The sequence below is a fragment of the Spea bombifrons genome, chromosome 2, assembly GCF_027358695.1.
Source record: "Spea bombifrons isolate aSpeBom1 chromosome 2, aSpeBom1.2.pri, whole genome shotgun sequence".
Classification (NCBI taxonomy): Eukaryota; Metazoa; Chordata; class Amphibia; order Anura; family Pelobatidae; genus Spea; species Spea bombifrons.
In genome coordinates, this window is record NC_071088.1 from 130,808,181 (window position 1) to 130,836,129 (window position 27,949).

General features: G+C 37.5%; 1 protein-coding gene across 1 annotated transcript in view; it reads right to left on the minus strand.

The window, feature by feature from the left end:
• The window catches only part of CNTN5 (contactin 5), a 256,290-nt gene that overhangs the window by 98,774 nt on the left and 129,567 nt on the right, over nt 1-27,949 (minus strand). Inside the window, exons 8-11 of the mRNA XM_053456515.1 lie at nt 14,056-14,237; nt 9,902-10,038; nt 8,985-9,114; nt 8,614-8,764 (exon numbers count right to left, since the gene is read on the minus strand). Coding sequence (XP_053312490.1) covers nt 8,614-8,764; nt 8,985-9,114; nt 9,902-10,038; nt 14,056-14,237 — 600 coding nt within the window. The remainder of the gene's footprint in view (nt 1-8,613; nt 8,765-8,984; nt 9,115-9,901; nt 10,039-14,055; nt 14,238-27,949) is intronic.

A 27,949-nucleotide genomic window follows, 5' to 3' on the forward strand; every position in this document is an offset into this window, starting at 1 on the left:
TAATTGATTTTGTAAAATATGTAAGGTTATAAACTCGTTTTCAATAGATGAATTAGTTGAAACACCTACACAACTGTTAGCTTTAATTTCTTTATACACTGCTTAGTGTTTGGTTAATCATTGTTTGTGTTTTGACATTATTCAGTGTAAAATCTATACAGTGAGGTCTAAGTAACAAGCTTTCTCTTCTCTCCAACGCGTCATGTGAAAGAGTAAATCACCTTACTGGTGAGAAAAAATTCATTAAAATGTATGTTTTTTTTTTTTGCTTTTTTTTTTTAACTAAAAAGTCATCTTCTGTTATACTTCCCAAGTGTCTCTGTTTTTAGAGACAGTCACAATTTTCGGACTGCCCTTAAGATGTCTTATGAACCATAAAACCAATAATCCTACAAAACAAGCCAAACTTGCCAAAATAAAAATCACAGTTCTCTTTGCCAGTTGTTTTCCTACTCTATATTCTAGTTTCTCTCGATATTCTAGTCTCTGAAATAGCATTGAGTTGCTTTAGGATCTTATGGTTTTTATTCCATAATATTTTTGTAACACGCAACATCCATTACTCATTACACTGTATTATATACAGTGCTTTCTTTGTGATAGCGGAAAGAAAAAGTTATACTTAACAATAGTAAATGGTATATACTGCTGAGGTCTCCACACAATACTAATTGAGTAATAAAAAGTGCAGCGCAAAATACAATTAAACACACCTATGTGTATGACAAAAAAAGCCACGAAGCAATAAAATTACTTTTATATAGGCTACAGAATACAGTTGCCTTAAAAAATATAGAATAATATAATAACTATAAAATACAATATATATGTATGTGTAAGAGCATTTCTTTCTCTGTCGGTTGCCATCATTTCTTGTAATCAAGAAAGCCCCAGGCGAGAGCATGGAGCAAGAAGGGCGCATGACTGAGGGGACGACAGGCAGCCCTCTCCCCCTCCCGTTTTCCTGTTTTTTAGTAAATTTGCTGAGTCAACTAGGGGGGCCGGCGGTCAATGTTGATTGACGGCCCTGAGCTGACAATTGATAGGTGTGCATCACCTTACTGTGCTTAGGGGCGGGGGTCACTATATATATGGGAGCCCACCCCGTTTAGGTCACTTTTTCGATTGACCAGGAAAGCTTTCCCTCCCACCCCTCTTTTTTCTGTTTCTTGGCGGTTGGTTATCAAGCTGGCATAGCGCAAGGGTTAACCACCTTAGGTGTGGTTTGACCCGTGGTGCACAGGCCCTCGGCCTAAGTGCAGGACACTCCTTGGGCTTGTGCCTTGGTGAATCCTAGCCGTGACAATGGCTGCCGTGCAGGGGACGCCGGTGGTCTCTACGTTTTTACGGTTTTACGCCTGTGCCAGCCGGTTCGGTTGTTTACAATTTAGGGTTACGATTTGTAGCCTTTATATTTGGTTTACAATTGTTAGTTTTAAGGCTTGCATGTGTCATAAGTAAGTCGGGTGGTGCAGCACGTGCATTGCTATATTGTTATATGGTGTTTACAAATAAAGTTCATTTTACTATGAATAAAGTTATTTATATCTGTGTCACGGTGTGGAAGGCGTAAAGCGGACTGCACCGTGGCCTTATTTTTCCATAGTTGACTATAATAAAGCATTATATTATTTACTTTGTGTTTGTGTATTTATTGTGGGAAGGGGGGGTAAAAGAGGGCGTCGCATTGGCGCTACCTCAGTCATGGTTTTGCTGATTAAATAACTTTCTGTGCATCCAGTTTTTGGCTGTGAAAAGAGTTTTAAGTACACGTCCCGATCAGCATTTCTAGCCTTAGATCCTTGTTTGTTATAAAGCCGTCCTCTGAATGTTAGAAAATAGTTTTAATAAGTTCAGTAAAAATATCTTCAGGCCTAACCATTATAAAGGTTTATTAAGTATAATGAACTGTGACACAGAACACACAGGGTGGACCTGGCACTTTAAGGCCAGCGGCTGCCTAATGACGTGAGTGCGGCTGACAGCTGTGTATGTGCACCTTTTTTTATATTTTATATTGAAATTTTTTACCAAACTAAATACATACCTTTTATCTCATGATATACTATAGACATCGTAACACTGTTACCAAAATTATACTTTTTATATTCCTTTTTATCCTGCATTATTACAGGACACAAGAATCCAATTGTACTAAGCTGGAAGTGATTTATGCCTTACAGCTTCAGAAACTCAAGGGCATAATAATCCCGAAACATATATTTAGTGACAATGAACTATCTACGCTATAAGCCATGAATATTCACTATACTTTACTGGGGGGGAGAGAAAAAAAAATGGCACTCCGATAACACCAAGAACATTACCCATGGTTAATGTGAAGTTATCTGCAAGCCAAAAATAATAGCCGCTTATATATATGAAATATTACGGTGTTTAAGGAATGGATGAGACACTGGGCAAATACTCATTTAAAAGGCCACATATAAATTCGGGGAACTAAAAGAACAGCTGAATATAAAGACAGTCATAGGCTGATATACCGAGCAGACTCAAAGAACATTTTGTACAATACCGACCCCGGCTTTATAAAACTAGATATATGTCGTAATCTCGGAGAAGCAGGGGCATCCGCTCCTTCTGTACCAGTACATCTTAACTCGTGATGTGATCTTTCATTCTGTATGTTGATAATTGTATTGGAATTGGTAATTTTATTTCCTCTCCTTATAGTAATTGAGCTAAGAAATCTGTTGGTGCGCAATAAAGCAACACACCAGCTATCATGCATATTTATTACATATAATGGGTCCCTTTAAAGGTACTTGCCCATTTTGCGAATATATGGGGGGATTCTGCAGAATCTGCATCTGCCCCTGTCCCCAACCTTCAGATAAATGCTGTATCGGAGATCTGCTCGACTAAACACATCTCCATGCGCGAGATGCACTCTCCTCCAGTCAAGCAGCCAATCAGTGGCAAGAATCACTGGACCACGGCGGAGGTATGAAAGAGATCTGTGAGGTCTGTGCCTCGATAAAAGGGATCAAGGTCACTGATTTTTAAATGATCAAATATGTTTTTTCTAAATATGTTTGAAACTTTTAGTATTTTTTCCTTGTGTTTAGACCAAGCGAAATGTAATAAGTGTTTAAATTCCCATTACAGGGTTGTCAGCACAAAATTATTACACGGCGGTTTTAAAGATACGCGTTGTTCAGGATTTACTAAAGTGTGAAATCAGCATTAGGCAAAAGGATGAAACAGGGAACAAGACCGGGAAAGCAATTATCTCCCAATTTAGAAAAACAAATTACATAAGTGAAAAAACAACTTATTTTAAATGGGAATCTATTTTGGACGAATTAAGGGGACTTGTAACCGCGCTCACTGGTAAGATTATCTCAATCCTGCATACATGGTACGTTTAAAGGTGCCGTTTCACCTGTCCTGCTGAATTTAACGCTTTTATAATTAAATGCAGCTTTAGAAACATCATTCCTAGTACCGTTGATTCCCTGAGTGTTAAAACAAAAAAAAAAAGGTCTCTCCTCCACTTAAAAAATGCAAAAAAAACCCAAAAACTAGTTTACTATTTAAGTTAAATATATATATATATATTATAATAAATAATATATATATATTATAATAATTATAATAAATATATATATTATATATATTTTATAATAAATATATATATATATATATATATATACACACATGCCTTTTTTCTTTCTAACATTTATTATGCTTCACTTAAGGACTTGAAAAATGCAACGAAAAAACTTTTTAGGATTAGCCGACAAAAGCAATAAAAAATAGAAAGTACAACATCCACACGCAATAATTACATTTCATAACCAGAAATGTCACTATCTAAATTAATTTCTGCTGCCATTGTCTTCTTATTCTTAGACCGACTAGCTTTAGTTTGACTTCACTCAGACCTTGCGAAGCCCTCGTGCGACACTCTTGAAAGTTTGAAAAATGAGTTTGTGACCCGACTTCCCAAATCATGCAAGCAATGACGAACCTCACTATTGTGCCGCTCGCTTGGAAAAGAAAGCGCTAAAGCACCGGAAGAGCGTATGCAACATTCTGATTATTAAGCAGAAAGTGACAAGCTTTATGACATATAGAACTGACAGGATATTCATTATAAGCAACACAGACCTGCATAGCGTTAGAACCATTAGAATATCTGTAAGTGGCGATAAGGCGCAGAGCAGACAAATTACTTGGGTTGGGCAATTAGCTTTCACATCCCACATTACAAAATAAATGCTTCCCTGCGTATTTTGAAGCAACACTCATATGCTCAGATCGATTATGTCTTTTTTAAAATTTGTTTAGAATTTTAGAATTTAATACAGGTAGAAATCAATATGAATTTCTATCAGTTAATATGTCCGTATAGCCCGAGTACATACATACATGACACCAGCATCGGGGTCGGAGGCAGAAGTGGGCAGGATCAGACCCAGAGGTGGGCAGGGTGAGGGGTCTGACCACTCGCTCACTTTACCCATATGGGAGCTGCAATGGAAGTCTGTTCTGAAACAGCTCCCTGGGCCTGTCGTGGGCGATCACAGGATCTCAACAGGCATAAGCGAGCATCTACACGGGGCAGTGCCCAAAAACTGGGACTGTCCAACCGAAACTGGTACAGTATGAGGTATACACCCGTTTTGGGTCATCATTCAGCTTCCCAAAGACGGTTCATCATGGATACCCCATGCACTGTAAGTTCTGATGCGTGTTAAGGTGCATGCATGATCTTCTCTGCTTTGCAAATACAATGTGGTGGCCAGAGTTCCATTTTGTTCCCATATGTTGGCCATTCTAAAAGTATTCACGCAACCAACACTTGCGATAGAAGCGGTCTATATTTTCAATCATCTCCAACTAGGAAGCAGTAAGATGGCGTGTCTCAAACAAGCACCCAAATGACCCATTGTCTCGATTATACAAGTACTTTCCGATTGTAAAGGATTGTAGATACATTATCTGTTTGTAATGTATGGTATGCTTTAGCATTCGCCATCCAAATGTTCATTTGCATCTGCTTTGTAGCCGAATAGAGAAAAGTCGACGAAACAGTCAAGCCAGTAGGATGACATAATGATCCATCAGTGACAGCCGGAAAAAGTCAATCTTGACTTTGCCAATCAGAAAAGTCTTGAAGAGTAAGCTCTGACAGCATGAGCATTGAGTTATGTGCGCATATTAAATATGCATACAGTATACCATGAGAATTCATGCACAGAGGAGAATTATATGTGCGTAGAAGCATAGCCGGCACCATTAACATTATTATTCGAATCGTAATTAGGTTTGCAACTGATACTTGCCGACTTACGAGCTGCTTATTATCATTGCTATTCAGAATGACTTTTCAAATCTTTAGATTTCTATTATATTTCGAGGAATATTCATTATTCTCAACAATGAAATCTAATGCACTTTTGCTACAGTGAGGATATATGATTCTGTCTAAATGTTGCATTTAGTTTTTTACCTGTATTCCCCCCCCCAAAAAGAAAACTTAACACCTTAAAAAATCGTACCTAGCACAGTGCTATCTTGAAAGGGCAATTCTGGCGCAAAGTGGCCAAAGAGGGACACCTTTGTTTTAGGGGTGTGGTTAGAGGTGTGGTTAGAGGCATGGCTAGGGGTGTGGCTTCACTTTTTACATGACTTTATGAAATACTGATAGCAATTCATGTTGCTAATTAAGAAATTTGAAAACCTATTTCCTGCAGTTTCAATTATTGTGACATTTAGGGCCATTTACAATGCGATAGCCTCATACCCAGCAAATGTTCTAAGCTCCTAGACAAGAGGGACTTGTGTCCGAAAGGCTCACCATCCCTCCTAATGAAGAACATTTGGGTGAGTTCGAACCTATGGAATATTTCTGCTGTTGCCTCCACTTGCCTGCAGACTACTTATATTTCACTACCCGCCACATTTAATAAACATCTTCCATGGAGAATCTATGTTCTCAAAGGGAAAGGCGTCTATTTGGCATGTGGAATCCGTGGCGTGTGTCCCGAATGTGACATCATATTGTTGCGCTCTGAAGACAGAAATGTGGTGTCAGGCCATCAGAGTACAGAATCACTTCACTGTCTGGCGATTCATGGCGCCTTCCCAGACGTGCCCGATACCTGTTGGAGATGCATGGCGGGGGTGGGTACGCTGCTACATATCTGGTGGGAGTGTCCGAGGATAGTTCCCTTCTGGCGACAGATTCACGCACTTCTGCCGAGATTCACGGATTGCTCAATTACGTTTTCCCCTGCGGCCTTCCTTCTGCATAACACCTCCAGTTTGATCTCCAGTTATAGGAAGTCGGTAGTGCCTCATCTTTTTAATGCTGCAAAAGCTTTAATACCCCTTCATTGGAAGGACCCCGTACCTCCTTCCTTCAAGGAATGGATTGTGAAAGTGGAAAGCATTAGAACATTGGAGGAACTAACTATGTCCTCTGATGATCAGACTGTGAAGTATAATAGGACGTGGTATTACTGGTTGGAGTACGTTGCAAGCCCTGATGCTCGGTCCATACTGGGGATCTAGGTGTGGGCGTGGTGCTTGGGGTGTTGTTGGAGAGGCTCCCCCCCTTTTTTTTTTTTTTTTTTTCTTCTTTCTTCCCTTTCTTTTCTTCTCTCTCTACCTAGTCTTCCGCTACTCCGTACTACCCTGTTTCCCTGTTCCTTTCCCCTCCCCGTAGCCCCTTGTCCTGCCCTTTTTGTTTGTCGTTTGGGCTGCCCTTTACGATGGTCAAATCATTCCATACTGCTGCCAGTTGCGGGTGGTACTTTGATTACAGATGCAGACACGCACTGTTGAAGTTTTGTGCATGTGCTTTTAGTATTTTCTGTAAATCTCTTACGTGACAGTATTATATTCTGCCAGTTCCGCTGCGTCAGGACTTATGTTTCCCTTCCCCTTCCCTTTTATGGTGTGTTGTACGTCTCCTCTACCCTCTCCCCATTTCCTGTTCTACTTGTATGAAAAATTAATAAAAATATATTTACAAAATTAAAGAATCACTTCACTGCCATATTTGATGTTGGAGGGGTTGGTGGACCCTCAATCTGTGTTAACTATCATTATGTGAAGCCTATCTACCCAAGACACCCTAGATTAAAGATACCGCACTCCCTTGTAAAATACTTCAGTGAACAAACGTTGGAGAGCATTGATGGAGACCACGAGGCTTGTTTATGGTACACTCGTTTGCAGTTATATAAATTAAGATATTTTTCTGTTTAATGGCACTTATAGCTGCATATATATAGCATTTCACAAATACTTAAAATGTAACCTTTACATGAAAAAATAAATAAAAATAAAACAGAACATATTTCTTTCCATAACGTGTGCTTCCTGCGGGTCCTTTCATTAGTATATTTTGCATGTACTTTTTATGTTGCCTGATAAAATCAGCCAACATTTTGATCATTTCCATTTGAAAAATGATCATGCATTTTCCTTTAACGCACACGTTTTACCATGTAATTGCATGATTACGGCACATTAGAGGAGATTAGACAGAAAACATATTTCTCCGACTTGATTATAAAAAGTAATTACTTGAACTGGTGCCTTGGAGAAGGCTCATAAAGTCTACTTTCACCACGTGATTGCACCATCCTGCGTTAAATAAACTTCAGGCGCATAAACCCAGCTCAACTTTCTAAATTGTGAATTTTTTTAAAGGACAGCTCATCCGAGAGATAATAAGGTCGTCTAATAAATTCACTCTTGTAAACGTATTCCTGGTTTAGAAGTGATGCGATCTGAACTAAATACCGGTCCCTTTAAAACAGGGAAATGATACATTTACATTCAAATGATTCCAATGACTGTTAGATTGAAGCCAAGCCTATTTTAAGGGCATATACTGTGATTGTGATATCAGTTTGAACTGTTCATTGCTGTCCCACAATGAAACCCAAACTCAGCCACATAAAGGAGCTTCCCTGGGAGATGTTATGATATGGAGATAGCCTCATCTAGATAATTAGATTAATAGAGGAGGCATATGTCGCATTTCTCCACCTAATGAATCTCTACATGGAAAAAGAAGTGATTCAAATAGAATTAAATACATTCATTAGAAAATAACAGAAGGAAATAAAAAAAAAATATTGGACACAAGAGCATTTGGGATCTTAGAACTTGGGGCTTTCAATCAAGCACGGGTTAATAGTGAAATGAATTGATCAGCACGTCTACCTCTTATACTGTTGAGTGCATCAGAGAATGGATTTATTCACTTTGTGAACATTTTATTCAAAAATTAAATCGTCTCATTTAAATACACTATTATTTTTTTGACATGTCTTAGTCGCTTAGTTAAAAACCAGTAGGTCCAAAAGGTCCCAATGCAAAGCCCCACAACTAGCCATGCCTCTTGCCGCACACTCTGGCCATTTGAGATATTGGAAGGTATGCAGTAGATCGAAAGAAAGTTCTTGCGTGAAATTCTAAAAGTTCCTGCTGCTACACAGTATTTTCTGCTTTACTATATCTATTCCCGCGCTTCCAGAATACCTGAAAGCAATATTCAGAGCAGTACGGAATTCAGTTTCACATTCTTATTCTCTATTAATTATAGAAGTAAACTTGACAGGTTCTAACCTCTTGTTCTGCCTTACAGCTCTGTCGCCTTTCATCCAAGAGATGGTGGGTTTCGGAGAAGCTTGTGGTTTACATTCCAAATTAACTTCTTTCCCCTTGGTGATGATTATTGTTTTTTGCCTTTGGTTGAGCTCGAAAACAGGAGCCGATGCTGTTGAATAAAAACACATTTGAAAATAATAAACCACACATCTGAAGCGTAGCAAACGTTCCTGGTGATACATATGCCGTGTCTTGTGTTTAAAAACATTTAAGCAAAAAAAAAAAAAAAAAAATCTCTTTCAAGGAAAAAAGTGACCCCAGGCAGGTAGACTGTATTTATTACTTTACTGCTTAGATGTAAAATAGTTGATATGTTATTTGTGACTTACCTAATACCTTGAGTTCCGCACTTCCGTATATAATCCCGTAGATGTTTTCTGCCAAGCACTGATACATTCCAGCGTCTGACTGGTTGATGTTGTGAATGGTCAGCATACCATTGACCATCTCAATTCTGTTCTGTAATCGTTTTTAAATAGATAAGAAAAAAAAGAAAATGTAAGACGCTGAATAATAGTATATAGCCATACACTGATATAGCGGCATTTAAACGCTATACAGAATAACATGAGAGAAGAACAAACTTTAAAATGAATGCCAATAATAGATTCTAAATATTTGTGAAAATAAAATGTGCAAATTTTGAAAAATATCTATTTCTGAAATGAGACAAGTCTTGTGTTTTTATCTTTTTTTTTTTAAACATTAGGGTTGGGTATTAATGGAATCCCCAATATTTATGCCTCCGATAGGTTCTTTTAAATAGTATTTGCTGGGTGTGCGCTGATTTCTTGTTGTATGCACACGTTGGTGATTTCATCAGCACCGTTTTATGTTTTTGGGGCATATTAGCATGTTGTGACCAGACCTTGGGGTCAAGCACCCCATCTACCAGGGAAAGTCCAGGGAAAGTCTTAAATTGCTAGAGAATCTAATTTGGGTTATAATGCGGTGCAGTCCCACCGATTCATCTCCTCGGTAAGCAATATAGCCATGAAAAATTTGACAGGACAAATTTTGTGTATGGATTGACTATTCCACTAGTGTTAACGCTGCATTTACACACACAGAGGTATAAAAAAATCACATTTTGGATCATTTGAAGTACGACTGTTCTTCTTTATGCCAAAACAGAGCACAATGAATCACTGCTTGTACATTACACCGCGATACGGAGCTACACTTTATTAGCCGTAATGAAATGAACAGAAATGGTAAACTGTCATTGTTATCTGAGGAACAGTACCTGTGGCATCAAGGGAAGGCCGTTCTTAAGCCAGCGATATATGGGTCTTGGCTTCGCCGTGGCCTTGCATTCCCAGCGGAGCTGGTCTCCACTGTCTAATTGAGTGTCATTAATCTTCTCAACCCACTGCGGTTGGGCTGTAAAAAGAAAAGGTTATTCTTTTGCATTTAATGAGATTTGAAAGAAAATAAATAAATGCTTCTGAAACTATTTATTGGCATATTAGAAGTACTGTACACTTATTCAAACTATAAGTTATAGACTGAGAATATATATATATATATATATATATATATATATATAGTACACATATATATAATATATAAATATATATATATATATATATATATACATATATATATTACACATATATAAATATTTGTAAGTATTGGTTTATAGAGCAAAATCAGATGAAGAAAAAACTTAAATTCAGTAAGAAAAAATAAATAAATATATGACATAATATTTAAACTTGGTGTACCTTTTCACAGTATTTTATTTTGATTTGACTAGATAAAAGAAAAAGGATGAACGAATGGACGATAACGGAAACCCACCGCATCCTCCCGAAACAAAACCAGACTTTGGTCCATGTCATATTATAACATTTTGACCGTCAAATCAGCAAAATAGAAGCCATCTTGATTTCCCAATAGGTAAAAACTAAATTTTGTCATCATGAAATTGGATCATTTGAAGGCAATGATACGCTACTTTGTTTTTGTAGCAACTATCATTGTCTTACATAGATTGCAGTTTGTTTCTATAGAAACACAGCCATCTTATACCTTTTTTTTTTTAATCTTTCTTGTGTTTTGACATTGGCCTTATAATGGAATACGTAGCAAGGTCCTCTACTTTAGACAAAAATATTTGAGCATTTGATATTCATATGAATAAGTGATACTGCAGCCTTGAAACTGAATAGAATAATAGGTTCAAGGCTGCAGTATCACTTGAACCAATTGGTTCACTGCATATCTACACATCAACAACACTTTATATAACGGCAAACACATCACAAGAGGTACTTGTATGTAAATGTTCCTTTCTGCCTCCGCGTGGCTATAGCAATCAAGAGGTCAAGAACATATCATAAACTGAATTTATCATATGACATTAGACTTTTCATACGGTATCCTGATTATTGATCTTTTTTTTAAATGAATAACAAAAGTAGTTAAGAAGCCATTTCTGTCAGACTTAACTAGATTAACAACAGGGAATTAGATCTTTATGTGGCTCATAAACAGAAAGGCTCATGGGAAAACCTAATATCTTTCTTTGATTATAAGATACAGTGTATAGTAATATAGATTAGCTTGGTTTTAGCTCATTTTGTTGCAATAAATGTATTTTATCTGCAGACATGGAGGCGGCCATTGTTGTCTGTCATGTGATATTTTGGTTGACTTTCCCTGCGCATTCACCACACTGAGCTGATTCTTTATGGCAATGCTAATGGGGCCTTGCTTGTTCAATTAAATCCTTTGCTCCACAGACTTTCATTAGTCAGAGAGTCAGTGTCTTGGTGATTAAGAGCGAGACGTTACATTTTATTAACCCCGGGCAGGTATGATAAGGAGTCAGGGTGTTTAGGCTAAGATAACAGTGCTAAAACACACACAAATGGCTATTATACAGCTGTCTAAAATACTATATTAATCAAAAACAGAACTAATTGAAGCTAAACTAAAAGCTTGATGGTAGTTACATTTTTAGAACTCATAAGAGAACAATGAAAGAGCCAAGAAAGTTGCTGGAAGCGGCCATATTGAATTAGTAAAATCTGCTTTAGAAATGACATTATTTTTAAAATTCCAAGAACATAATGACTTACCCAAGCTAACACACTGTTGCCAACCAACTGTTTCAGAAAAAGTACCTCATCCAAATTACGGTATATAAAAAAATATATATATATATTTTTTTTTTTGGGGGGGGGGGTTAAATGCTATTTGTATTGAAGGTAATTTGGATTCAATTGCTTTTTGTTATAACCAAAGAAATCGTGTTAATTGAATAACCTGCTAGTATTTTTTTAAAATGATGCGTTCAAATAAAAGTCTGGGGTTCTCATAGCAGTCCGTTCGTACCTTGTTGACCCTTTGTTTTATGTGCAGGTCTTTACCTGCTTGAGATGCATAGAATGAATTTGTCAAAGCGTGCCATAAAAAAGACAGATCGCCTGTCCCTAGCCAGTAGGCTTAGCTTTTATTTCATGTCCTTTTTTTTTTCCTGTACAAAAAATATTATAACGCAGGAGGGTAAAATTCATTGGAAGGCATTTTGTAGAATAGCTTCATGGAAGCACTTAAAGGGGCAGCATGCGGTGTAAGACATTATTCATAAATATACCTGGAAACTTTTCATGGTAGGCTACCTAGAGTACCTGCTCTCAGCCAGCATCCTAATCAAGCCATCTGAACGACCAACAACCTCTACAGATCATCCTGACTCGACCAACTCATCCCTATCCCAAGCCGTCCTCTCCTACTGTTCCACCTCCCCCCCAACCACCGACTAGATTGTAAGCTCACAAGAGCAGGGAAGGTGAGATATCTTTCCCCATGATATGTATAGTAATTGCGGTTACATGGGTTTATTAAGGGTATAGAACTGTAACATGGAGAAAATCGGGGTAGAGATCAACTAGAAATGTAACACGTTGATGTTTTGCTTTCAGAGTAGCATTATGTATCCTCGGAGAGCATTTAAGTAGGATGAGGCTTGAAGGGTTTCATAACAGTTTTGAAACATAGGTATAAAGAGCTTATAGTAAGAAACCAGGCGTCCATTAGTCTCGGCTACCTATACGTCAACGGTATTAGACAAGGTCAGTAAACGGGCCTGATACCCTTACATATGCTGTTACGTGTTGTAATGTACAGTCGTTTATTGGCAAAAACATATAGAATGTGTTAAGCTGCTGCCTGGGTAGTGTTTGATTTAAGTCCAACGATCCATATATCATGTGTATGTAATTTATTATATCAATGAATTATGAAATCATAAGTATTAAATTAAGATCAGAAAGCAAATAGGCGTATGGTTATTCTGCATCTTAAAGAACCAATTTAGGTTTGAGTCCGGCAGAATAGACGGGTCAAATGAGTCTTATCTGTCATTATCGGTTTCTATCAGATTATATAGTGTTTAAAAAAATAGCACTTTCATGATAATAAGGGGAATAGTGTGTTATATTCACCAACAGTCCTATCTGAATTTATACAACCGAGCAAAGCCCTCGCACACAGGAACTGGATGCAGGTGAGTATATTTATTAAGGTGCCGGTGCTTTGAAGGTGAAATTGTGCCAATGCTTAACGCGTTTCGCGTTCCAACTGGTGCCTACTCATAATTCAGCAAACATACCCACTTGGATGTAATTCCTGTGTGCAAGGTCTTTGGTCGAATCATTTGGTCCCTTCTGGAGGGGATGTTGAGGGCTTTCAACACCGGTTTTCCCCTTTCATGGAGGATTTGAGAGCATGTACTGTCGCAAATCACTTGAACTTATAGGATCACAAAGCATGTAGCCCGATAAATCAAGCTTAATTTATGTCCAGTCCCTATCAGGATCCCATTTCTTAGCATCTACAATATAAGATAAAGGTGGGATTACTGTAGGTAGAACGCGTAGAACATGCCGGATGTCACAGCACTGGCCATAGAATGTGAACAGACCCATTCTGGACATTATGAGCCGATGAATATTCCAGGAGAACAAGGAAAGGGAACCCAGCATACAGAATAATGCTGACCTATGTCAGTTTGTAGGGTCATTAAAGGTGCTGTTCCTCCTCGCCGCACTCTCCACTATGTTAAACGTATCTGCTATTTTATTTTCCCTTCAGTGATTTAATGACATAAAAGCAAAAAAAAAAAAAGTAAGCAGCTTTTTTTCCCCATTTCTTTGCAGCTGCCTGTTTTTGTGTTACCTATTAATGATATGGGCTGGGTATATTAAGTGGAAAAGTCATTTAATTACAATATTTACAAAATGTCAAACTAAAATAAAGAGAATGTATATAAAGCTATGTATATATTTTAAAATTTAACAATTTTCAAACACGTTTTTATATATATATATATATATATATATATATAAAACAGGTTTCCCAGGAAATAAATCCGCTGTTTCATTCACTCACTGTAAACCTGAAGCTGTCCTCGGAAGGCGTTCTTTCCCCGGGAATTCTCCGCTTTGCATTCGTACGTTCCCGCGTCTTCCAGTTGCACGTTAGGAATTTCCAGAACCGCCTGTGATTTTCTTAGACGGGCTTTACTTGGAATAAAACCACTCACTTTCCGCCACGAAATCGTAGGAACAGGGCTGGGGTAGGGAGAAGAAAAAAAAAAAAAAAAAGTTAAAAGAAGAAAATGTTCGTGTTCTTTACATCACTTACTAAAAAGCAGCTTTATCTTGTAATTTAAATATTTTATGGTTAAAGCGGCAATTGAATGCAATCACAGTTAAGACCAATGAACCACCCGATATACTTCACATTCCCAGAGGGATCTCTAAGGAGCTGAGAGCTTTTAGCTTTCTGCCATAGTCTAGCCGGTAATGAATATTGCATAGGTACCCGACAATTTATTCTGTCATCAAAGTAAAAGTAATGACTGCTCCCAACTTCCTATATAAATGAACGCCGTTACCATTTTGTTAGGTAAAATATTAATTCAGACTTGTAACCTGAGCTCAGCACTCAAAATTAGTTATTATATATATATATATATATATATATATATATATATATATATATATATATATATATATAGATAGATAGATATATCTATATATATCTATAGATACTGTGTCTATCTATATATACATATAATGTTTTGCTATTTTTATTATATGTTATATATTAAAATGTATTTTATTAAATCATTATTCATTATGTGAATGACTATGGGATTTAATACAGCGTCAGACAAGATTAAGCAGACTTTTTCATAATATACATTAAAAGCATTAATGCCAATGGAGGTAGATACAAAAGTGTCGAAGCCATACAGTATCTCGTATATATATCGAGTAAAAAAAAAAAAACAATCACTGAACCTTTACTGTAGCATTAGGCTCGTAATCCAGCAAAGTAATTAGATTTGAACATTTATTACCATTATCATTTTTATTATTATCTTTCTAAAGTAAAGTATATGGGTTTTTTTTACAACTGTATTTTTCTGTGGAAATGATTGTATTGAGCTATTCATGCAATGTGAATGTTAAAGGACAGGAGGAAAGCTTATATCAAAGGAGAAGAAACGGTAGAACAAGAGACCATAATCTAAAACTAGAGGGCCAGCGGTTAAATGTAATGTAAAGAAGTTTCATTTAGAGGGTAGTAGATAACTGGGACAGTCTCCCAGCACAAGTGGTAAAGGCTCATACAGTAAGGGATTTTAAATACGCATGGGATACGCATTAAGCTATCCTGAATCTAAGACAAGAACAAGGCCTGATTAAGGTCTGATTCTTTGACTCACGAAAAATGGGCCATATAGGTCAGATAGTAATAAATATAAAATATGTATGACTAAGTAGACATGGGTTATTCTTTTATTAATTTCCGTGTGTGTGTGTGTGTATGTATATATATATATATATATATATATATATATATATATATATATACATATATATAATATATATTATAAAAACATTGTATGATCATTACAACAGATTATCTCTGACACTCAACATATGCACGCTTACACTCATACATACATTTATTTATGTACAGTAGTGTGGGGGTAAGACTTGGGTAGTAATGTGGGGTGGTAATTTCATCTATATTTCATGTGTATAAAATCTTATGTCAATCAGTGGCTCACAGATGAGTAGCAAATCTTTAGGAACAACATGTCCCATGAGGCTCCGCCAACCTTAGGGCAATCATTGGATATGTAGTCCACAAAGATTTGTGATCGCCGCGCAAATCGTGCGACCCGCGTCTACGTGCGTCCGCATATTGGCTTGCAGTGAATGAGTGTGTGAGCGCATGAGTGAATGAGGATAAGCGACAACTACATTCATTCCCAAATGTTAAATGTGTTGTCTGAAAACGAATGAACAAAAAAATGAAGCCAAAAATTTGTTCGAATTGTTTTGGGACCATTTATATATATATATATATATATATATATATATATGTATATATATAGTGTAAATAGTTCCAAATTAGATACATACGTAGAAATGGGCTTATCCTATCCTATCATTTTGCCTCGGGTTACCCACATGCTAGATATATGTAATTGTATTCTTATGTTGCGACCTCAATATGTCTTAGAGTGTATATGGTTTTATAAAACAGTTGTGTGTGTAAGTACATGTATGTTTGTGAACTGTCTTCATATACATCCCATAGAATGTTGGGGGCTTTCTTTAGTACAGGATTCTGGAAAATCGACAGCGCTTCCTCTAATGATGATATTTTAAAGGAAATACATTGACTTTTACCATGTAATCGTCAGAACTGTTTTTAAAGGTTTTGTAGTTGTGTCCCCTTTTGTTCAATGAGCTTTCATCTCAAAAAAAAGGTGAAAGGGGATAGTTTTATAAGCAGAACAAAAGTTCATGCATGTTTCAGAATGCTAAAAGGTTTAAGCTCAAACACTAATATATAACGCATTTTATGAATTCCAACATTAAGCATTTAATGTTTTACAAAGTCTGTTTCATAATTCAAGCTATTAGGAATAGTTTTCCTATTTCTCCAGGAAGGAAGGTAAAAGTTTTTACGTTTGCATGCAAAGCCCTCTACATCATGATTCTGCACCCCGATATATTCCACCCCATTCACTAATGTGGCCTCTCCAGGGCATCATGGACAAAGGGGGTCCCCCCCAATAATACTTTAATTGAAGGATTTTGGGTCACCACTAAAAGTGTTTAAGCTGCAGTTCCATATATAGCAACCAAGTCAAGGTTATCCAGTACTTCAGGGAGCATCTTCATAATGATAGATCTTTTCTGTGCTCCTTTTATCTGTTTTCTATACTTTCCTTGCGTATAATTTTATTTTTTAAGACTATTGAGTGTGTAGCCTGCCAAATATGTTCTGTCTAAACTATTATTCGGCCACTTGATGCCATCACACCCCTGGCTTTCACGGCTCAATATTCTGTTTTATGTCTCCCTCTCTGAGCCCATAAAACTTGTCTAGAAATGTATCAATTCCACCATAAACTCATAAATCACTATTCTACCAAAAAAGGGAAGTATTATCCCTTTAGCTTTCTCCAAAACCCATTTCTGTTCCTGTTGGCTTCATTTGTTTCCATTCTCTACTGATGTCAAGCTTGGAGCCACAAGCGCTCAACCTGATGCCTTATTTTGTCCAAAATTAACTCAGTATATACTGTAGATTGTGAGATACCTCAAATAGTTTTGTTATATATATTACTTGTTTTGTTCTGTTTTCCCACTGTACAGCGCTGTGGAATATGATGGTGCCATATAAATCAATCAAGAATAATATAAGTAATTTTTGTAAGCAATGCACAACTTCTTGGTGCTATGTATCAACGTACTAAAGCATTTTAAACTATTTTATTCTCACTGTGTTACTCTTACAAACAAATTCCAGGTAGTGTCTCGGTCTACCCCCCACACACACACACACCTTGTTATTTTACTGGTTTTCATTATAAACAGTACGGATACTGTAACAGCTTTAAATAAGGCTAGAAGGGTAATGAAAAAAGAAAATCCTGAGATATAAAACCTTGGCGACCTTCTGAACCTTGACACACGGTCATATAACTTGCCCACGGGAAGCCAGATCGCCGGCAAAAACCACGCAGCGGAGGCGAATTCACTTTGACCCCAGAAGTTTGATTGGAAAACAGACAGTGCCCAAGGTGCTACAGCAAGTCTGTCTGCGTTCGCTTCGGGAGGTTTACTCAAAATGTGCATTCAGTAAGTTAGCTTTTTATCGGGGATTCGTGTAAGGAACGCAATTTTTTTTTTATGGATTTCTTCACCTATTAACCCGAATAACGTTAACAGATTATTGCTCTAATTTCTGTAAATAAGTGAATATTTCTACAGCAAATAAACAAGAGCTATAATATGTCTGCTGTTTTGCATACCACCCAAGTGTCCAGTTTTCCATGGGACAGTCCTGATTCTCAGGGATTGTCGGGCTGTCCCGCCATTTGCTGGCAGTAGGGATTATGGTCCACTTGAGGAGATCTATTGACCTGTGGAAATGTCTGGTGTGGACTGTACTGTTGTCCACACATTGCCACCTTGCTATGTAGTGAAGCAGAGCACCGTGATAATAAATCATATCCCAGCATTTAGCTTCACTACATCACAGGGGTCGGGCTCTGTCCCTGGCATGCCTACGGCTCTGTCCCTGACATGCCTACAGAAGAAGTCCTGGTTTGGACAGCTGAAATGTTGAAGTAATTCTATAGTAACCAAACAAATAAAAAAAAAAAAATAATGTTTCTGTTATATCAAGCATTGGTAATTCTGCAGGATATCTAATTTTACCGATATGCAATGCTCGTCTTGTCCTTGTTTTTTCTTTCAATTTGGCACAACTAAGGCCACCAACAAAGGTCCCTGACCATCCAAAATGGAAGCTACGATGTGCCCAACGTTATCTTCAATACAATAGACTAAGACTAAAATATAAAAAATCAAACTTGTCTCTTTAATAAAGAGAAGAACACACTGCCTAAAATCTACCTGACCCCATAATGTCAAAGAACTCTCGTCTCCATCTGCTAGAATATATTTTACGCAGCTAGCAAGGTCACGATTCTGCTGGAGCTCTAGGTCCATGTTCCTCGTTAATCAGGAATCTGACCTTCTACTCAATTACAACACATGGGTGACCTAAATATAGGATGTAAGGATTGTCAGCATAGCATAAGCAACATACAATTAAAAGAATGTCCTAGACAAAAAAAACCTATAGAAAGCAACCTTTTTCATGGTGTTATAATTCATCTCTTCTACAAAAGAGCCGTTTCATTCTTCATAAGACCGAACACTGCTGTTATTTAACGCAGAGAAAATGTAAAGTAAATAAGCAGAGCGCAGACGACGTACTTCAACAGATACTGAACAATAAGTGTGGAAGGGTCTTGGCCAGAGAAGCGTATTTATCAATTATTCAAAAAACAAAAAGGTTTGATTTATAAGCGCATGCAGTGAGTTCACCGAGGCTCTCTCAGAACATAAAAGCGATCCCTTAATAGGGCTGCAAAAGAACTAAGCATTGTAGAAGCATATTAAAAAGTGGACTTTTATTCCTAGTTTTTTTTCATCTGGCTGTTTTACATTTGGAGATTGGTTTGAGGTCGAAAGATTACAGACTAAAATGCAAAATTATACATCATACTATGATGTCATTTGAAAGAAAAAAAAAGTTCTGCAAGGCTCCAGAGCTGACCCCAATAGGAGAGCTAAATCAGAGTATTTATTCAAAGTGGTACAAAAACGAAACCTACCAGAAGACATCAATATGATGCTTACAAGAAAAATATACTAGATAGAGATACTTGCACCACTAATGGCCACAGTGATGATGCGTGACGTGATGTCATTTGTAACCCAACAGTGAACGTAAACCAAATAAAGAGTATTGCAAGATCACACAGGACAGGTAGGGATTATTTTTTTAAAAACATTATTTTTTTAAACACACTTTTAAAAATATATATATTTTAAGAAGATCCAGAAATTGTCTGTTCTCCAGGCTTTCATTTGAATAATGATTAACAGTGAAACATCACTACAGTTGACATCTTAAGAGGTCCTGGAGATTCATCCAAGGTATCCAATACCGATTAGATAGAAATGTTCACCTCTGAATGAATAATATACCAAATACGTACGTTTAACCAAAAAAAAAAAAAATGCATGCACACGTCTTACTAAAGAAGTTAATTTGTGGCATTGTTTGGCTCTCCAGAATTGGAATGACTAAGTGGTGGACAAGAAAAAATAGTCCTCCAAGAATCTGTAACCCTAAAACCCTATTCATTTAGCGTTGCCATTCTGTGACCTGGTTTTTGCAGTCAGCTATAATATATGTTTCAACTGAGGCCAAGGACCCTATCCTATGGTGATTCCCCCCCCCCCCACAGGAGTATCTTAAGTTTTATCTCTTATGTTGTATCAGAGGAAAAATCTTAATCGACATATCAGTCTCATCCCGCAACAAGCGCAGTCCGGGAACCAAAATCCGAGGCAAGTTCCTCTGCACAACGAAACTAACAACCCCAGACATACGTTTCGGCCTCCATGGGCCTCGTCACTGGGGTCCGGTTGGAATCCCTCTTGGGATCTTAAATTTGTTTTGTGTGGCAGAAAAAAAAATAGAATAGTTTCCACTCTGTGAAACTGGAATTATATTTGGATTTTAGAAGAACATCATTTTGTTAAGCACCAGAGGTACTCTTATATGTATTCCAATGAAAATAATTTTATATATGGTTGTAAATAATATAAAATGCTGAAAAGTCATTTTAGGAGGATCAGCTATTTTGTGGTCCTGAATTTTTTCTAATAACTATAATTAAAATAATATCTTTAGCAGTGGAACATGGTACAAAACCAATTGTACACAAGTAATCATGGGCAGTGAGCATATTATTTTACTCCTTTTGCATTAATTTGACTACCTTATATACTCAAACGGACATCAAAGTCAAAATAATACAACGGGTTCTGAAGATGTACTCAATCTTCTTATACATCAATGGTGAACACGCCACTCTGCAGAAGGATACAGCTCTGTGGATTTTGGAGACTGGCTAGGATTTGGCCAAATTAAGCCAAACTGCCTTAAAAAATTACCAAATTCTGCTTTCAGGGAGATATTGATCACCAAGAAGAATATTTAACTGACAAATCGTTGTGGCGTAGCCTTCAAGAACTCAAATATTTATGTTATGTTATTTTCTCAATGGTTTCCACTCCTCTTCTATAAGAAGTCCATCTGGAGGTCTGAACATTGTCATTGTCATGGCAATACCAGTAAATTTAAAAATAATTTTTAGATTAATAAGCTTGTGGTCAAAGTATGCAAACCAGACCTGATAGCCAACTTTAGAGGTATAGGTCAGCATGGGTCAACTACATTTTATATTTAATGTAGTAGAATTGATACGATTTATAAACACTCTTTATAAAGGAACATTCTTTCTCAAGACGGACTTCGCAGAGAAAATTATTTTTATTTCAAGTTAGGAAAAATCAGCAGGCTTTCTGATTCACAAGTATTTATTCCCAACAAACGACCCATAGAAAAAAATAATCACAATAATAAAAAAAATAATCTATTTGCTGGTAACAAAAGGGGCTTTGAAATGTTTGGAACTTATTTCAAATCAGACTTAATTGGCAAAACGCATCTCTGATTATTCAAAGGAGAAGACGTCTGAATAAGCTGATTCACGATTTACAGACAATGTCGAGTGCGTATTCTGAATGTAACAACTGTGCGGCTAATTGCTTCAAAATATCTTCCATAGTACAAAGTATCTTTACATACTGTATTTATAAAGAGTAACTGCTGTGGATATACAATAGATTTCATTTTAAACATTTTGTGTTAAAAAAAAATGGTTATCTGGAATAAATAGCTGGTTATGCCATCTTCACAATGGTTCTAAGAACATGGCACTTCATCTGTATATACTCTGTCCAAACCAATTTGATGTATCATCCCATACCAGTGGTCATTTAGATAGGCGAGTTAGTGAAAAGCTTCGCAATGGCTTTACACTCAATACAACCTAATCTACAGCATATTCAGGTTCCCCTGGCCTGATAATGTGATCGGTTATTGATTAGTGCTATGGGATCTAAAAGAAGGTTGTGATTTTGTCTTACTTTTTGTCACTGAGACACTTTCAATATTCAACCGAGAAAGACGTGGTATATGATTACGCAGGACGCATCTTGGATTATCCTGCTGTGACCTGGCTTGCTTCCGACTTTGTTCCTTGGTTCCCGATTTGGCTCTTCCACTGCCCTGTTGACCCAGCTTGTTCCGACTCTCCCCTTGGCTTCCAATTTGGCACTGATACCATCCTGGTTCAGACCTGGCCTTCCTGACTATGTGTGCCCTGCCTGTGGGCTCCTGCCGTGAGTACTGTGCCCTGCTGTTTATCCTGCCTAAGGACCTTTCAGACGTGTTTCCTGGTTCCTGGGGCTATCGTGTCCTGTTTGGTCGTGTCTACAGCCTGTACTTGCTTGTCTCGTCAGCTTTTCCAATACAGAGCATATCATATTACTATTCAGCCTGCGCTATGTTACATTTTGCCCGTCTGTACCTTCTTTCTGATAATGATGCATTGTGGGGTACAAACTGAGCCTCTGATATCCCCTGCAACTGGGCTCCTACCTGACCTGCTTACCCGAGCCCTGACACCTGGCTTGTCTTCTCAATTACAAAACTGTGCCGCCTGCCTTTATCTCACAACTATCTAACATTTAGTTTTGCTGTTTTCTTAACTTTGGATTTTGTATGTGACATTGGTCTGAGATTTTTGCTACATCTTCCTTCATCCCAGCCACTGAGATCTTTTCACTTCTTAGAAGAGTATTATGATTTTTGTAGTACCCCAATTTCTGAAATGATGTGCATTGTTCATCCCATTTTAAAACTGATTTAAATTACAATTGACCCAAACAAAAAAAAAGAAATAGCACAGTTCTAGACCATCGCCTTGTAGGTTTAGCCACAAATAATCTACTTTTATAATTTGTATATATAATGTATTATATTTTATAATGGGGAAAGAATTGTTAAAAGAATTCCATCAAATGAACCTTTCAATTGACTCTGATTCACCTGTCTATCGACAAAGAAAGTCAGATACCACTAAAGTCTGAGGTTCTATTTTAATATGTGCCATTGAGGTTAATTGTTTTACCATGAGATGTCTAGCTTCATAAAGCAGAAGCTCTGACTAATAACCATTATGGCATGACTATTTTCTGTATTCAGGGGCGAGTTATTCACATTCAATCAATATGCATATAACGGAATCTCCCACTTCATTGAATGTCTATTCATTGATGCTTTTATCATTTCTTTATCCCATCAAGATTATATATTGTGTTACCAGGTTCACATTCATCGATGGTCGCAGACTCTTGCTTTCTTCCTGACAAGCAGCTTACTGCACAAAGAATACGGTGAAATATTTCATCTCAACGCACCATGCTGGACCGTCGGTATGTGTTTCCGAAGCTTAATAGTTAATAGTGATGTTTTATTAGTTGTGTGTTATGTAGGACCACCCAGCTTATTTTGTAGAAGTGGCTAACTTGGGCTGTCTCTTTATAATAAGAGGGCTATGGCTTTATAATAAGAGGAATTCAGCAGAGAAACCTCAGAATATTGCAACAGGAACAGAGATCTGCTAGAAGCCGATGGAATCGGAGACTGTCCGTTCCTGGCCGCTTGCAGTGTTTTGTGAAAAGTCACGTGTTCTAAATATGAGGACACATGTGGCACAAATGACTATTCAAAATGCATAGTTAATGGGATGAATAAACAAAATGCATATGAATGTACCTAAAAATTGTAAAAATAAAACTAAAAAGGGTATTTGCCTAAGTGAGAAACTGCAGCCCCCCCCTCCTCCATGGTCGTATTCTTGGCACTGGTTGGATGCTTCAAGCACGCAATCAAAGACAGGAAAGTGCTCCCATTCAAATCAATGGGAGCATTTTCTGTGTAGACCCCCCACCTGCAGAGTTCAGAGCCAGTGCTGGAGATAACTGGAGGCAAGTCACATGCATGGAGATGTAATAGCTGGGGTGGGAAAAAAAAGGGGGCAAATGCATTTTGGGGGATTCTGCAGAGTCCGCCCCATGCATTTGCAAGGAGTACACCATGTCAATTTAAAGATATCTCTGTTATGATATACATTAAAATCCATATGTGGGTTGAAGGGTCCCCTTAAGTCAGGTTAAGTGCCACGTCTTATCCACGTAACACGTTGCTTATTGGATTTAGTTCCTTTTTAATGAAAAAGGACATTTAAAAACATCGTTCCATTATAGTCCAGATGCCCACCTGCATTTATTCCACATCATTTTATCTGCTTCTCGGCTACAGAAAGAAAAAACTGAATTTTTGGAATCTTTAAAGTCCTTTCTTGAAACAAGGGGGTTTTTTTTTGTTTTTTTTTTTACATCAAACAATATACTTGAAAGAAGATGCCAGGCACCCACAGCTCTGCCGCATAATAATTATATTTGCCGGTAGCACACTTTGATATCTTGTGTTCATTTATATTATGAGTGTAATTACAAAAAAAAAAAAGAAAACAAAGGTAAAGCCAGAGAGAGGAAGAGGGGAAAAAAACAGCAAATTAAATGGCATTTTTGCTAAACCTATAAATTAGACGAGGCATAAAATGTCATTGTAAAAGGAAACCGCAATTGGTCAAAAGCAAAAAAATAATACAAGTGATCGGATTTGTAGCTAATGGCTGAGAAATCGAGATAAGAAGTTGTTACACGCTCACTAAGAATATTTTTGTGTTGTACTTGATGGAGAAGACTAAGATAACCTTTAATAGGCGGACAGGATAAATCTTGTGTCTCAGCGGCGTTTAAAACGAGGAATAAATTGACGAAATGTTCTTTTTTTTTTGGAAGGTCTGGCTGTTTTTCACTTTTTTTTTTTATATGTTTAACTGTGTTATTCCCTATAGTTGGTATAACTATAAAGGTATTGTTTTGATGGTAGCGCGCCAGCAAAAAAAGTCCAGAAATGAAGAGATTGGGGACGTTTTTGCCAAAAACCACCACTGGCTCCAAGGCATAAAGACTATAGGAGGCAAAGATCTGCACCCAAAATCTAAAAGTAAAAACATAGGATTTGATGGCAATTAAAATCATTCAGCCCATCTAGTCTGCTTTTTTCTTGACATAAAACATCTTTACAGCGGGAAAAACAGATGTCGTCATATGCCTGCCCTGTGCATGTCTAAATTCCCTTACTATATTAACCTCTACCACTTCTGCTGGAAAGTTGTCATCTTCCATCCTTTACAATGATGAAAAATGTTAATTTTTGCCTGAAGTTGTGTTGAAAAAAACCGTCTTCACCTCTAGAGTCTCTCCTACCGGTTACCAGAATTAGGAATCTGCACTCACTCCCCACAGGAACTCAGGTGCTTAGCTGTGCCAGGAAGGGCCAGCTCCCCAGTAAATCAAAAATAGAAGAAGGCTCCAGGCACGCAGGGGTTCCATCAGACAGATTTATTGTAGGAAACAGACAACAACGTTTCGACCTCACAATGAGGTCTTTATCAAGATTTATCTCCTACCGGTTACGTCATGTGGTCCACTTCATGAATAGAGTCGTCTCATGTATCATGTATCATTACGCCAGCAAGGGGATATTCACAGGTTTTGCACTACCTTTGCAGGTGACTGTGTTCCCAAAGATGGTTCCCATGAAAAAGGCCAACACCTTCCCTTGTGAAACGAAATCTTACACAATGCTAGTCTCCTACTCTTATAATTCTACAGCAACACATTTAATCTACAATAGCTGGACAACTGGCAAGCTATAAGTAAGTGTGGAGTGCCTGGGCGTGTGTTAGTATGAGACTCTGGATGTGAGTGTTAATCTAAGTGTCTAAATGTGTGTGTCTGGGTGTGTTAGTATGTCTGGGTGTGTTAGTATGTCTGGGTGTGTTAGTATGTTTGTGTCTGGGTTTGTGTAGGTGAATTAGGGTGAGTGGTTATCTAACCATCTGATTAGAGCTTTCTAGTGCACCTGAAATAAACCCCGGCACCCCTATAACGGGGGGGCTCAGCAGTGTCACTTAACACAATGCTATGTGACCCTGCAGCTTGTACAGAGTGTGATATGATGTGTGCAAGGGAAGAGTATGAGTGGTGTTACAGTGTGTAGGCGTGAGTAAGCATACATTATTAGAGTGAGTGTGTGTTAGCGTACAGTGTCAGTGTATTAACATAAGGTGTCAGTGTGTTAGCACATGGTGTAAGTATATAATGTTAGAGTGAGTTTTTGTGTTAATGTATGGTGTTGGTGTGTGTGGGTGATAGAGTGAATTTTCATGTCATTATGTATTATTCTGTAAGTCTATGCACCCAAGTGACAGTAACCCAAACTCTCTCAAATATAAGCCAGTAAAAGGGCGATTGCTTTGCCAGCCAACCACAGTAAATTAGCCCGAGGATGCCCAACTGTAAAGTAGATAACCTGGGATCAATTTAATTATGTGAATAGGACATGTATTAGCAAAAATAAGGCACAGCCATCATCTACCTAGGGATCAAGGGATTTGTAATTCTGTTATATATATTACTTGGAGATTATTGGAGGTAGGCATTTCTCGCTTGTGTCAGTATGCACGATGCTTCATCTGCATACAGCAATATTCACCCCCTATTAGCTACTTTTCTAAATCCCCAATTAACCTTTCCTACAATTTACTAGTCATTGCTTCAAAGTAATTTTAAAGTTATGATCTCTAATTATTCAATTCCTTAGTGATTGGAGGGTTGCATTTTTAAGTAACAACTTATGTGCGGAGGGCTTCATGTTTACGAATGATTTAAAAACAAGACATACTAGGCATTTTAATAAAGGGAGAATCATTGGGCTAAAAGGTCAGACATTCAGAATAACTTACATAGATTAAACAAGCTTAAACCGTCGTGATTTGAAAAACTGTCTGTAAGGTTGTTGGCCTTATTATAGTCGATAAATTTGGTGCCTGCAAAGCATACAAAAAACCCTTAGGGACTGCTATTAGCAAGCTAAAGTGAAAAGGGATAGCATGTCTTATTTGTTGATCCTGTTTTAATGTGATTTTATTAGGAAATTAAAAACTAAACTATGTGTGCTATATGAAGGACACCAGTAACATCCGAACTTTACCTTTCACCCTGGCACATATGTACAGGTACTCTCACATTTACACATTCATGCTAACACACTCATATTTGCACATAAACACTCATGCTGAAACACACACGCATAAACATTTATACTAACACACACATTTATACATACATAGTGATGCTAACACATTTACACATGCACATATACTAACACATACACTCGTGCATACACACCCATGCTCACACTCCCTCTAACACACACACAAACTCATGCTAAACCATACATCAGCACTCATGCTAACACATGCACATTCACTGCACCACACACAAACATGCATGCATTCACACACACATACTCCCTCCCTCCCTAGCACTCTTATCTCTCTCACTCTGCCTTTCTTCACTACATTCACTTATGTGGGCAGCCGCTCTTTTACTGGGGGCCATCTACCTCGCCATGTTTTCAAGTTGGCTCAGTCTTTTTTTTATATAGTTTTGGAGTGCCGGGGGTGTAATTGCATTCCAGTAATGACAACAACAACTTTATTAAAACATATCAGAAAGAACGTATACAATGACTTATGTTGTATTTCAGTCATCTATACACTAAAGCTCTCTTGAGGTCTCGGGAATAAGAGAGATTTGCCTGTGATAAATATGCACACTTGATAATATATGATTTTTCTCTAGAGGTCAATTGTTTTCAGCACAACCAAAAAAAAAGCTAATTTACTTAAAATGAATTTGCAAACTAAAGTGATAAATAATTTCTTGAGAAGAAAGGTGTCAATTACAAACAGAACAATATGCCAAGTACCAAGCCAGAGACATGTTATAATTTATTAACACCTCGATGCTGGAGGGACAAGTAACACACAGGGCTTTCTTTTCAGCATCAAATAAAATGAAATGTGTGGTGTGATATCTGAAACGCATTTGTGTCTCAACCTATATTTCTCACTGTAGACTCCAGAGGTTTGGTAGATTATAAAATATTCATCATAGAATACACCGTGTCAGGATGCATCAGTGATCCTGGCCTAAATTATTATTTACCATACACTTGTATTACTGTAGCAATAAGTTATACTCCACTGTACAAATCTAACCATACACAGAAGTTAAAGAAGGATAACGTCCTGTCAGCGGTGGATTACCATCTAGGCGAC